Genomic DNA, 14342 nt, shown 5'->3' with positions numbered 1-14342 from the left:
TTAATTCTACTAATTGATCTGTCAGTGAATTCCTGTTTGAGACGAATGGTGGGCCCGGGGATGGGGTTTCCAGTATGTATTTCAGTGCATACACATCCTTTTACTCCACAGCTTATGGTATCTGCCCTTTTAGGATGACAGGTACTTTTTAAGTGGCTCATTGGATGGGAAACTCCGACTTTGGAACATTCCTGACAAAAAAGTGGCATTATGGAATGAAGTGGATGGGCAGACAAAATTGATCACAGCAGCAAACTTCTGTCAGAATGGCAAATATGCAGTGATTGGTACATATGATGGGCGATGTATTTTCTATGATACAGAGGTAAAAACTTCTGTTTTGTATACTCAGTTAATAATTACAGCCACAGCTTCCATTTATTGATAGGACAGTTTCACTTCTAACTTACATTATATTAGGTAAACAACTTAGGTTAAAGCCTTTTTTTAACATTCGTTTATAGAAATATAAGCTTTCTAAGCAGTTACTATTTTTCAACTTCTAGCAGACTTCTTTATGCTGCCTGCAGTTTTATCTAATACTTCCCAATAATTAAGAATCTCAGTGTAATTTCTCTAGCACTTGAAGTACCATACACAGATACATGTGCGCTCTACCAGAGGACGGAACAGAGTTGGAAGAAAAATTACTGGCATTGAACCTTTGCCTGGAGAAAATAAGGTACTGTAATATAGTCCAAACAATCTTTCACATGCATGTTCAGCGAGGTGTTAATCTCAGATACTCTGTATTCTTCCCAGGGCCTATGCTAATAGTTATTTTTCAGAGGTCCTGGATGCACACTGCCCCCACTGTCTTTTGAATAACAGTTTCTGGGCACTACTATGATATAAACATTTGCTGAGATGTAGTTCAGTTGATAATATGGTACCACAATCACAGCGGAGAGACAAATGCCATATTTAATATGAATATTGTAGCAATCTAAAATACTGAAATTGGCTGCTGATGGTTACCCCGGGAAGTGCTTATATCTTACCTTTAGTATGTCTAACTTGTTCCCTATTAATTGGGTTTATTTTTTGAAAATTTGCTGAATTTACATGTGATTTCATACAATTTACTTAGAAAAGTTGTTAAGCATGACTCAGAAGCTGCTGTTTTAGGGAATAAGTTACCTTTGGTGTGTCCCTAGTGGGTCCCCTTGTTCATCATAAGGGATAAATTATCATGAATCAAAGAACTCCACTACAGCATATTCAGCTTAAAATGAGAGAATTCTCAGCTCTGCTCTGCCAGGGCTCTGATGTTCTGCTGTATCAACTCCTGGCTCTGGCTTAATTATTTATCACCTGCCGCTCTGTTGCTTCCATGGCTGTACTCTAGACGTATACCAATGCTGTACGCAGCAGCAGCCCATCTCAAGGGAGTGCAGAAACCTCAGAAGTCTTTGGATCTGGATTGGGCAATGTTATGCTCTGGTTAATGAACTGGGGGGGGGGGGGGTTGGTGATAAGCTATGCATGAGCTGTAAAATAATGAGAGCTTATCTACATGCACATTCATTTATTTACAGGTTAGTCCCAGTTGTTCAGATATCCCAGAGATAACCGTTGAATAATTGGAATATAAAAAATGTGTTTCTATAGCAAGATTTGATGTGAAGGACATATCTGAATTTAAAAACCAGGGTTCAGTTAATTAGAGTTTCTGTACTTCGCATGAAAGGGACGAGAAAAAATAAATATGAATACTACTAAACAGCCAATAAATCTGACTTCAGGCTCCTGCCTTACTGAAGGGGAGATTATTTTCTGAAATCTGGGGTCAATGCAAGTCGCTAAATATACTGCTCTTATACAAAATAATAAAAGAAAAGTGTTTTAAAAAATTTCCTTAAATTCTCTAGGCCTATTTATCAACAATTTGGTGTCATTCTCTCCCATGTTTTCTTGAGACTGTCAAAGCCTGAATGATTTGTTCAAGAACTCTTGTTGATAGAAGTTAGGTTTTCCAATCAGGTAGCAGAAACCATACCATGTGACTTGAGTGAACAGCATACCTCACAGATATTAAATGGTGCAGTAGAATATTCTACTGAGTTACCTATTGATGCCAATCTGCAAGAAACCAGATTAAACAGATACATCTCGTGCTGTGTCCTGAAGGCTCCCAGATCTGGGCATGTTACTTGGGTGCTTTATAAGCATAACAGACAGGGAATAGATGAGCACACAGTTCCCACCTAAAGTACACCTGGCTTGTTGTGAGAGTTTATTTCATTCAAGGACTCCTTTTTAACTGCCATGTGGCATAGTGTGAGGAAACTCATAGACCAGATGCACCTGCTCAGTTGCTAATGCGGTGGTTAACACAGAGTGCTGAATCGCCTCCCCCCCGCAGGGTCTCCCACTGCCTCCTTTCTCAATCACTATGGACAGTGGCACCATTCTGCCTGTCACTCAGGCCCATAACCTGGCTGCCCTCTCTGACTCATTCTCTCTGAGTCCTCACATCAAAGCTGTGTCTAAATCTTGTAGATTCTTCCTGCATAACATCTCTCTGAGATACAGCCTTTCCTATCCGTCTGCAGGGCTAAAGCACTTGCTCAACCTCTCATCTCGATAACTGCAGCAGCCTTCTCTCTGGCCTTGACACGTGCAATCTTGCCGTATTCATATCCATTCAGAATGCTGTTTAAAGACCCTTCTCCAAGCCCGTTGCTTTGGCCATATCACTCCTGTCTTTAAATAGCTTCCCTGCCTCCCCTTTCCCTCGCTGATGAAACATAAGTTTCTTGTCTTCGCTTTCAAGGCTCTTCATGGTCAGTCCTCACCCTGCTTATCTCTCCTTCACTACGGAGCTGTGGACTCCCACCTCCAACCAGCCAAGGGTGCCAGCCTTCATCTCCCACGTGTTCAAATGTTCACACAGGCACCTTTATGCTTTCTCCCATGTTGGCCGTCACACTTTAGGAAGATCCATTCCTGTAAATATTCCTCTGATTTCTATAAACATCACCCGAGCTACCTCATTAACCTCCTACAAATCCCTCCTTAAAACCTCTCCTTTGACGTGATCCAACAAAAAACTTGACAATAATTATGCCACTGGTATGCCGAGACTGCTGCCTATCATGTTGGTCTCGTATTGGCTCATTGTTTCCTTGTATTCCCAGATCTGTCTCTTTGTTAATCTGTTCTCTTGTTTTATACTTCAACTGTAAGCTCCTTGATGCAGGGCTTGTCTTTCTGTTCTATGTCTGTACCTCGCCTAGCACAGTGGGGTCCATGACTGGGACTCCAAGGTGATAAAGTAATACAAATAATGTATTTGGCTCAGTCTATAACCAACATGGGTGGGGATGTCCTGTATGTGCCGTTTGACATAAGACGAAAAAATATGGAACTATCATTGTACCAGTTCTTCTGGGATGAATGTAGGTGACAACAAGGAAAGTGTCGATCTATTTAAGTACCTGGAAATTCTGCTGCTGTGGTTTGAATCAGCTAGATCTTTTGTGTATGCTGCATTGTTTGTATGAAAGGTTTGTGCTTAGTATAATTTACCTTTTTCTGTTTATTTTCAATTGGAAAGCTGTTTCTAAACCTTTGCAACATTTTTATTTAACTTCTAGATATTAGTGACATCCAATGACTCCAGAATCAGACTGTATGACCTAAGAGATTTGTCCTTGTCCATGAAATACAAAGGTTATGTCAACAGCAGCAGCCAAATCAAAGCCAGCTTCAGGTAAGAAGTGGAAAAATGTAGAATGTGTTATAGCAATGCACTTTGTGAATCTCCTAGAAATCTGTTAAGGGTAATGTACAAAATCGTCTTGTTGGAGGATATCTGTATGTAACCTAATATGAAACGGAGCAGCTTGAATGCCGGGTTGCTAGAAATCCCAAGTGAGTTGGAGGGGAGGGGAGAACCAAATCCACTCTGCAGGCAGGAGTGGTGGAGCTCCTCAGGGATAGAGAGCTCATGTACATAAGCTAATCTCCTTCCCTTACCTGCACCATTACTCCCAGTTCTTGAGTCATGTCCCATAATTGCTTCTACAGCTGGCACGCCACAGGCTCCAGAAGCCTCACACAGAAGCTAGGAAAGCTCTAGGGCTGGAATAAGCACTGTACTTAGAGAGGCTCTCTGAGGTGTTCCTTCGTTTAATGAAGAAAATCTCTTGGTGGCTGTTGATGTCTTGGTTCTTCCTTCCCCATCTGTTGTAGGGAAGCAAAAGGCTCTTGATCACTACTATTGGTGCGTCCATCAGCGAGTTGCTTCCATTTCTCAGGTGGGGGAAATTCTCCTTTTCTTCCCCCACCTCATATTGCATTGGTGAGGGGAGGAGTATTTGGCCCAGTAAGTATAATATACTCTCTCTGACTAAGCTCCTTTGAGCTTCTGACTCCGCTCAGGCATAGAGGTGTCAGTTTTCTGCTAAAAAAAAAAACTGGGGAGCTTGAAGGAAGAAGAAAGGGGGCCTTTACATGTATCATACATGGTAGTCAGGCCAGGCAAGTTGCAGAGCCCATCCCAGCGACTGCCAGATGCTGGGACTAGACGACAAGAGATGGATCACTTGATGGGTGACCTGTTCATTCCCCTTAAAGCACCTGGCATTGGCCACTGTCATTAGACAGGATACCTGGCTAGATGGACCATTGGTCTGACCAGGTCTGGCCATTCTTATGTTCTTACACCTGAGAAGGGGGGTAGGTTTGAATAGCTGCTTAGCCCAAAATCTGCGCTGGGATTCTTATCTTATGTCAAAGGTGCACATCTGTACAAAAATAATAGGTGTCCCCTTGTGGTGGTGGCAGCAGGGGGATGAATGAAGTTCCCAAAGCTGAGATGTTCATGCTACCAAGCCCGTACATTGTGTGACGTTTAAATACGCTTACATTTAAAATCCAAAACTATGCAGCAGGAATAGAGGGGTAGCACAGTTCAGTACTCTGGTTAGGAATTGCTTGTACTCCCTTGACTGAGCCCGTTTTGTATATCATAGAATCACAGAAGATTAGGCTTGGAAGAGACCTCGGGAGGTATCTAGTCCAACCCCCAATCAAAGCAGGACCAACCCCAACTAAACCATCCCAGCCAGGGCTTTGTCAAGCCAGGCTTTAAAAAAGGCTGCATTATGACAGTCTTCATCATATGATCACATAACTATTTCTCAAATGTCTGTAATTTTTGCAACCTTTCGTACACAAAATTTGTGCTTCTAGGTATTGGTCTGTTTGACAGATCATGAATATCTATATTGTATGATAGGCTGCACTGTCACTGTGTATCTTAAAAGGTGCTTATTTCAGGTTGCAGCCAGAAGCAGAAGAAAAACAGGACTGTGTTTTTGTATGAATGAATTTCCTCCCACTGAATGTAGTGAACTAGGATTGTGTAATCCCCTGCAGTTGCAGTAGCAGCGGGAGAGTAATTTCTTTGCAGCTGCCATCGTCAGCTGCTGGAGAGCATTTTGCGCAGAGGAGGGTGGCTAGATACCTGTCACTGTGCCTCGAAGGCGAGTGGACGGCTGATTTTAGGGCCGGGCTACACTTAAAAAGCTGCAGTGAAGCTACTATTACGCCCAGGGGAGAGCTGCTCCCACTGGCGTACTTAATCCACCTCCCCGAGGGACAGTAGCTACATCAAGAGGAGAAGCTCTCTTGTCGACATAGCGCTGTCTACACCGGGGTTAGGTGGGTATAACCATGTCGCTCAGGGGGGTGGATTTTTCACACCCCCAAGCGATGTAGTTCTATCGATTTTAAGTTTGCAGGGTAGACCTGGCTTTAGACTCCGGGTTTCTTGTTTTAGGTGGCTGTGAAGGTTGCCATTGAAGCAAAGGAGCTACTTTGATTGTAACTTGTTTTTTCCACTGTTGCTTACATTAGTTCCTTACTGTTCTAGTGTCCAAATCCTTTTCTGGATTCAGGTCTAATCACCTGTTACAATCCAGCTGCTGATAGGATGTATTTCTTATGATTTGACTGGTAACTAGCTTTATAGATGGTATTGGAATAATTTCTGATTTCTGTTCTGGACTAGACGAACAGAAAGGTGTATGCTCTTCTGCGATTTCATGTCCTTTTCAGGAAAACAATGCAGTGTGCTGAGTGGAAGAGCCAAAGATTAAGGGAATAAGTCTTTGTCTTTTGTATCTTCAGCCATGATTTTACTTACATTGTAAGTGGCTCAGAAGATAAATATGTATATATCTGGAGCACCTACCATGACTTAAGCAAGTTTACTTCAGTAAGGAGAGATCGTAATGACTTCTGGGAAGGCATTAAAGGTAAGTTACTGGATCTTTTATATATTTTGTTTTTTATCTAAACTTGTACAGTTTTAGGGATTGAATGTTTTTAATGTCTTTTGGCTTTTACTTTTGCCCGCAACAATTAAAAACTGTAAGGAAAGTCACACAGATTTCATTAACCTAATATAACAAGCATTAAGTTTATAGAAGCAAAATGTACTATGTAACTTTTGAGCGTTGTTCATAATGAAACTTTTCGCTTGCAGAGCTGAAGAGACCCTTCAGAATATTTGACTAAGTACAACTGAATAAGTGGCGTGATAAGAGATGGATTTAAATTTTTCAAATAATCCGTAAGGGTCAATCCAACTTCAGTCAGGGTCTGGACTTAGTTTTCTAGATGCACAATAATAATTCATGCAGGTCAGCAGAGCTATTTGCTCAGTTGTAGAACTGTAGGGTCATCAACATTGAAGAATGTGTTGCTTGGTGTCTAATTCATTTAAAATCCCAGGGGTTTCTATTGTATGGAAATAGCAAGTTGACTCTAAGTAATTCATTTTGTTTTCAAACTTTAAGCTTTGTAACTTGCCTCTCCTTAAAATAAGAAAACATGACATCAATATAAAGAAAGTAAGAGCAGCAAAATACCCATCTTCTCCCTCTCCCCCCAGACATCTTGGTCGGGAGGGGAGTTAAAGTAAGAGGAGTTTCTTGTATATATGTTGTTCTGTCTGGGCAATCATTCACATTGTGCATCTTAATTAATGGGATGGGTGCCTACAGAGACATTTTATTTCCTCAGATTTTTAAGATGTCAACAGTATTCCCTGCCTAGCTCCAGAATTCCCTGAAAATGCAGATGACTTAGTTCAGCTTACATTAAGCTACTTGGGCACTCTGACAGGTTTCAGAGTAGCAGCCGTGTTAGTCTGTATTCACAAAAAGAAAAGGAGTACTTGTGGCACCCTAGAGACTAACCAATTTATTTGAGCATAAGCTTTCGTGAGCTACAGCTCACTTCATCGGATGCATTCAGTGGAAAATGTGGTGGGGAGATTTATATACACAGAGAACATGAAACAATGGGTGTTACCATACACACTGTAAGGAGAGTGATCACTTAAGGTGAGCTATTACCAGCAGCAAAGCAAGGAGGGGAGAGAAAACCTTTTGTCGTGATGATCAAGGTGGGCCATTTCCAGCGGTTGACAAGAAGGTCTGAGGAGAATAAACATGGGGAAGTAGTTTTACTTTGTGTAATGACTCATCCACTCCCAGTCTCTATTCAAGCCTAAGTTAATTGTATCCAATTTGCAAATTAATTCCAATTCAGCCGTCTCTTGTTGGAGTCTGTGTTTGAAGTCTTTTTGTTGAAGAATTGCCACATTTAGGTCAGAAATCGAGTGACCAGAAAGATTGAAGTGTTCTCCGACTGGTTTATTAATGTTATAATTCTTGACATCTGATTTGTGTCCATTTATTCTTTTATGTAGAGACTGTCCAGTTTGGCCAATGTACATGGCAGAGGGGCATTGCTGGCCCATGATGGCATATATCACATTGGTGGATGTGCAGGTGAACGAGCCTCTGATAGTGTGGTTGATGTGATTAGGCCCTATGATGGTGTCCCCTGAACAGATATTTGGACACAGTTGGCAACGGGCTTTGTTGCAAGGATAGGTTCCTGGGTTAGTGGTTCTGTTATGTGGTAAACACCCATCTTTTCATGTTCTGTGTGTATATAAATCTCCTCACTGTATTTTCCACTGAATGCATCCAATGAAGTGAGTTGTAGCTCACGAAAGCTTATGCTCAAATAAATTGTTTAGTCTCTAAGGTGCCACAAGTCCTCCTTTTCTTTTTGGGCACTCTGAAATTCTTGGGTTTTTTTACTGTATTTACACAGCTGTATTTTAGAAAATTGATGTTTCTTGACATGAATAAATCTTAAAATGTATTTTCCCCTCTTTCTTTAGCACACAATGCCGTTGTCACATCAGCAATTTTTGCCCCAAACCCCAGCTTGATGGTATCATTGGAAACCTCTGAAAAACAAGAAACTGAAAGCAAGGGAGATGATCCTGAAGCATCAGACACTATACCTTCTGGTAGGTTGCTGCTGTCCACCTGTATTTGGTACCAGCCAGAAAGATTAGAAGCCAGATTTGATCCACAGTGTATAAATGACTGGTCAGAATGTTCTTGAGGAAAATTGTAGTTCATCTGTTGGTATGGACATTTTTTAATGAGGTGCTTTAATAGATATATTAAACTATTACTCTGTAGAAGCTGTTTAGCAGTGTGCAGATGAGAAGAATCCCAAGTTCCTCATTAGGAACATATCACGGTCATCCAGTCCCCGTTAGGAAGATGCATTTTTTTCCATTCAGACTGAGGACAATGGGGCCCCATTGTGGTAGGTGGCTGTACAAACCCATAACAAAAAGACTGTTGCTTACCCAAAGAGAGCTTATGATCTTGGCAAATAACAAGAGGCAACTGCTGACTATAACAAATGGGGAATATGGAGAGGACAAGGTATGTTGTACCTGGTCTTCAGTTGAAGATATGTTGTAGCTGGTCTTTCATTACAATTGGTAGCTTTGTTTTAATAAGCAGTTTTCTTTTAAAATCAACTAAATTCTTTCTTTTCGCTTAAGGTGCTTTGAAGACTGATCACACAGAAGTGCTTTTATCGGCTGACTTTACTGGAGCTATCAAAGTCTTCATTAACAAAAAGAAAAATGTATCTTAATTATTTGTAGCTGATAGCATTAAAATATGGTACCCTGGAAGTAAAATTCCACAGATGACATGGACAGAAGCAAAGTATCTACTGTAATAGCATCATGGGCTGATTTAGTTTAAAATCATTATTTTAAAGCTACTCAGTTATCAGACCTCTTGGGAAGCAGTCTCAACGTATTAACACCTGGGCTTGTAGAGTAGAAAGGAATGTGTAATAATAACCTTGCCAAACAAATAGGCTCAACGTTTTCTAAATACCATTGTTTTGCTACATAATTGTGAACATGCACAGATTTCTGCATGAAAATATGTTAATATATTCACACATGTGTGTGCCTTTCTGGTTACATGCACTAAATTGAACATAGATCAGGAGTTAATTTATTTAGTGGTGCTTATGGCCACTTGATGGGGGAGGGGAAAATAAATTTTAAAAAATGCTAAATGGTCTAGCTTGAAAATAAAAAGCAATCTCTTTGCACAAAGTTCCATTTCTAAGAAAGGTGATCTATTTTGAATTTGCGGTAGTTATGGTTCAGAATATCTAAGTTATGCAAGTTTCTAATGGATCAGCAACCATGTGTTAAATGTTTTTTATAAATTTCTCAACTTTCAGGACATGTGAAAATTTTTGTTGTCTTTTAATTGTGGATTTAGATTCCTTTATATATATATATATATATATATATATATATATATATATATAAATAAATATAATTTTGCACACTGGAGCACAATATTTCTATGTAAAGAATTCTCTCATTCCTTATTCACGAGCATCATGCTATGCTCACCTAAAATTAAGCTGCATTAGAAACAATTCTTATATTTTACAACAATGTAAAATAAACTGTTTACATATTTTTTTAAGCATTGTAGTTTAAAAAAGTTTTAAGTTGTCTTTTTGTTTAGAGCTACTGAATTTGAAAGTCTTTGTAAATATTCATATAATGTACCAATGAAATAACGTTCTGGGCAACATAACCCATGAAATGTTATTGATGGTTAAAATTGTTACAGAGAACAAAGATGTATCATTAAAATTGGTCACAAATACTTGGAAAATATCATTATTTTCAGATATTTTGTATGTTTGCCTCTTTGCCTTAATACAGTTTCCACCTGTTTTTCTCAGATCAAAATCTTTTTGTTTAGTCGTTCACTTGTCCACTCCACTCTCCCTGATTTTTTTTTTCCTCCTCTGATTTTAAATGGTAATTTCAGTTTTCTTCTTGAAAGAAGCAGTAGGGAACTGGAAATGGGTATTAGGTGGAGACTGTGTTAAGAGTTATTGCATGATCCATACACACACTTCCCTTATGAGAAATTCATGAAGTCTTGACATTTGTAGTAGCATGGGGAAAGGAATGGGAAAGCCATAAAGAAAAGGAAACTGCATACTTTAATTGCTCCAATTTCTTATTTCTACTTTGCCACTGCTGCTGCGGTGAGTATGATCACAGTTTGACTGAAGTTAATATTGGAGGCAGTATCTTAAGCAAGGAAGCTGATAGATGAAAAGGACTATCATAAAGAAATCACTGCTTCTGACATCCCTGTTTACTAAATGCTAATATGGGAGACATGCTGTGGCATTGGGTTTGCCTTCAAGACGCGGTCACTTGGGATAAGTGCACTTGCAGATGATACTAAACTGGGAGGAGTGGTTGATACGCTGGAGGGCAGGGATAGGATACAGAGGGACCTAGACAAATTGGGGGATTGGGCCAAAAGAAATCTGATGAGGTTCAATAAGGATAAGTGCAGGCTCCTGCACTTAGGACGGAAGAACCCAATGCACAGCTACAGACTAGGGACCGAATGGCTCGGCAGCAGTTCTGCGGAAAAGGACCTAGGGGTGACAGTGGACGAGAAGCTGGATATGAGTCAGCAGTGTGCCCTTGTTGCCAAGAAGGCCAATGGCATTTTGGGATGTATAAGTAGGGGCATAGCGAGCAGATCGAGGGACGTGATCGTTCCCCTCTATTCGACATTGGTGAGGCCTCATCTGGAGTACTGTGTCCAGTTTTGGGCCCCACACTACAAGAAGGATGTGCATAAATTGGAGAGAGTCCAGCGAAGGGCAACAAAAATGATTAGGGGTCTGGAACACATGAGTTATGAGGAGAGGCTGAGGGAGCTGGGATTGTTTAGCCTGCAGAAGAGAAGAATGAGGGGGGATTTGATAGCTGCTTCCAACTGCCTGAGAGGGGGTTCAGCTACTAGAAGCAGGTGCAGCACGTTTGGTAGGCACCTCTGGAGGGAAACTCCCCCAGGAACTTTTATCCGCCTTACTCCAGGTATTGGTCATCCCTCTGCACAGCTGGCTTTTGCAATCTCCCTGGATTGCCACCCTGCCGCTGCCACCCCCACGTTGTTTCCTATGCAGGGCTAAGCTCTGGCACCAGCTCACGTTGACTATGTGATTTAAATATGGACATTTTTTTCATTAAATCTGGTGGCCAAGGGTGAGACGTGAATTTGCCGGGGCGCTGAACATTAGCCAGCTGCCCTCTGAGGGGGGATGTGGTGGGTAAATATGGACGAACCACATTTAGAGCAGAACTTTGGGTGTAAATGCAGGAATGCAAGTGCCTAGTGTCCACTTGTAAACCCCATTCAGCAAAGAGCAGCTGCATTTTATTACTAAACCTTACACGCCCAAGCCAGGCTTCCTACAAACCTAACATGTTGGTTTATAAAAAGAACAGGAGGACTTGTGGCACCTTAGAAACTAACCAATTTATTGGAGCATGAGCTTTCGTGAGCTACAGCTCACTTCATCGGACGCTGTAGCTCACGAAAGCTTATGCTCCAATAAATGGGTTAGTCTCTAAGGTGCCACAAGTCCTCCTTTTCTTTTTTGCGGCTGCAGACTAACACGGCTGCTGCTCTGAAACCTGTTGGTTTATGTTGTCTTTTCTTCAGTGCAAGCTCTGATGTCAGTATCCAGAAATCCTGCCAAACCTGCCTATCATGCAAACAGCGGGATGCCAATCTGCCCTGACAGTTTCTCTTTCTATCCCTTTGACCAGTTCAAACATTAGCAGAAAGGCAGTTGATTGTTGAGTTCCCTACTAGCATTTCAACTCACTAGATAACTTTGTTCTACTGGCAAACCAAGCTGAGAGAAAGTAAGTAGCAAGGTGGTTAAAAATCTGGTGTTTATACAGTAACTCCCTTGCTAAAGGAGCATGAGACAAGGTGGGTGAGGTAATTTTTTATTGTAGGATTAGTATCTGTTAAGCTAACTAGGGCAAATGCCTCAATTCACCAACTACTTGAATCTCTTTGGAAAAGTACTTGGGTAATGTAGACCAGCTAAAAGCCATCTTAAGTTAGGATGTTCTTAGTGGGTATTATTTATTCTGGTCTTTTCCACTACAGTTTCTTAATAATTTGAGGGAAACCTGAAGAACATGAAGAAAGCCGCAGCTTGTAATTCCTAAAATGAAATGAGGAGCCACTGTACTTAAGAGGGTGAATACACACTCTGTTCTACTAGACAGTTTTGCTTCCTGTAGCTAGATACTGGACTTAGTCTGTGACAACTTAGATTCTACTAGATTTTCCATAGCTTGTATGTTTTGGCAGTATATGAATACCAAAATCCACTTGCTCACTTCTCTAACTGTAGTGTTATACGTCATCAAGCATGTTACCCAGATGTGATCACCGTAGGAAGAGGAATGCACCACTGACAGAGTCTCCTCCTTTAGGGAGCCTGTCCTTGCTAAGTTGCTGCAGCCCTTTAATTCCAGCAACTTTACTGGATGACCAGGGAAGAGTGGTTCATGTGGAGGGAGCTCATTCATGCATCTTCAGCTGTAGTGCAAGCAAAAAGCCATCTAGTTAAAGGCTGACCTTGGTCATTACAGGTAAATAAAAGAGGAGGATAAAGTGCTTCCTTAGTCCCTATGTTTCAGTATTGCTCAAAGACTAGACATGAGCAGGGAACAGATTCTTGTCCTGCAAGAATTTTTGACATTTTGAAAATTGCTCCTGTCCTGAATCAGAGGGAAAAATCAATATATTGAAACCTTGCACAAGCTGGTGATAATCCAAAATATTTCAGCTTGGGACAAATGAAATCTTGTTTCAGTTTTGATCTTTTTTTAAAATTTAACCACCTTAGTATGTGTTAATTAAAATGTCAAAACACCGTCTCCTCAAATCAAAAAATGTTTTGATAAAAGGCTAAATGTTCCATTTCTGCCATTTTAAAACGTTGATGTTCTAACTGGGAGATTTGTTGAACTGGCCTTTTCCCTCCACCGGTTTGTTTTGATGAATCTGCTTTTCTTGACAAAAAAGCATTTAGTCAGAAAATCCCTGACCAGCTCTGTTGGACAGCTCGTAACTGAAACAGTGTTGCTAACTTTACTTTCCACATCTACTTATAACCTCATTTGCTTGGATTTCTAAATAACCACGTGCTGCAAACTTAAGGGAAATAGGTGATTTTTTTCAGTCTCCCATCATCCAGCAACTGGAGGTGAATAGTTCCTCAGCATCTTGGCTTCTCCTTGCCAATATGTCTTAGCCATTTGTACATGTAATCCCACTGAGCAATATCTAGCAACAAGTGAGGAACTGATTCTTTTTAAGTTACTTATTCTCATGCCTGAGAACCAAAGCTGATCTGCACAAACCACTTCAAACCTTCTAACTCTTTAAGTCTCCATCTTTCCTTAAAGATCTGGAGGAGGAATTTTAACGTGATTGGGTTGTAGTTAAAACACTTTGGAATTTGATGAATCAAACATTCATTTTTCTCCTTAGCTGCTGCTGATGCCATTAGAGAGTCATGGAGCACATCAAACTTAAGTAAAGTATTTAATACCCCTTCATAAAAATCACTGATTACAGCTATCTTTAATTATCCAGTATCTGGTAGTAAGCGAAATAGACTCTCTCAAACAGACTATTTCTGATTGAGACAGTCTCATCAGACACCAGACACCTTTTAATTTTGCATTCATTGCTATATATCTACAGTAAGTGAGATTGTTAGGTTCAGCTCTCATGGTTTCTGAACTATGTTGAGATTCTTTGAATAGTTTAGGTACATCAATTTAAAAGAAAAAAACACACGGCTTGTTACCACCAAGCTGTGCCCACATCCAGTCTGTTTATGCCTTATGCCTTTGTTTTTTCCCTTGTTCTCTTGTCCCTGTTCCTTCCTACATCCATACCCGTTGCTGCATCTTAAACAGGGCTGGGCCTGTCCTCTGTACAGTGCTCGGCACAGAGTAGCACCTACATGCAAGATTGGGGCACCAATCAGAGAACTAATAAATATCAGAGCTACTCATCTTCACACTGCCTGAAGTTGGTGGATCGCTGAGTACTTGGCTACAA

General features: G+C 40.7%; 1 protein-coding gene across 5 annotated transcripts in view; it reads left to right on the top strand.

The window, feature by feature from the left end:
- WDR44 (WD repeat domain 44) overlaps positions 1-10037 on the top strand; it is a 60467-nt gene extending 50430 nt beyond the window's left edge. For 3 of the 5 annotated variants that reach the window (XM_073358535.1, XM_073358534.1, XM_073358533.1), the window contains 6 exons: positions 134-325; positions 581-682; positions 3600-3715; positions 6139-6266; positions 8210-8341; positions 8894-10037. In XM_073358535.1, coding sequence (XP_073214636.1) covers positions 134-325; positions 581-682; positions 3600-3715; positions 6139-6266; positions 8210-8341; positions 8894-8988 — 765 coding nt within the window. In that variant the 3' untranslated portion in view covers positions 8989-10037. The other 2 variants (XM_073358536.1, XM_073358537.1) reach the window with 2 other exon arrangements.
- Positions 10038-14342: the final 4305 nt, after the last annotated feature.

The sequence above is a fragment of the Lepidochelys kempii genome, chromosome 9 (assembly GCF_965140265.1).
Source record: "Lepidochelys kempii isolate rLepKem1 chromosome 9, rLepKem1.hap2, whole genome shotgun sequence".
In the NCBI taxonomy this organism is placed as follows: Eukaryota; Metazoa; Chordata; order Testudines; family Cheloniidae; genus Lepidochelys; species Lepidochelys kempii.
This window is presented reverse-complemented; position numbering and strand designations above follow the sequence as displayed.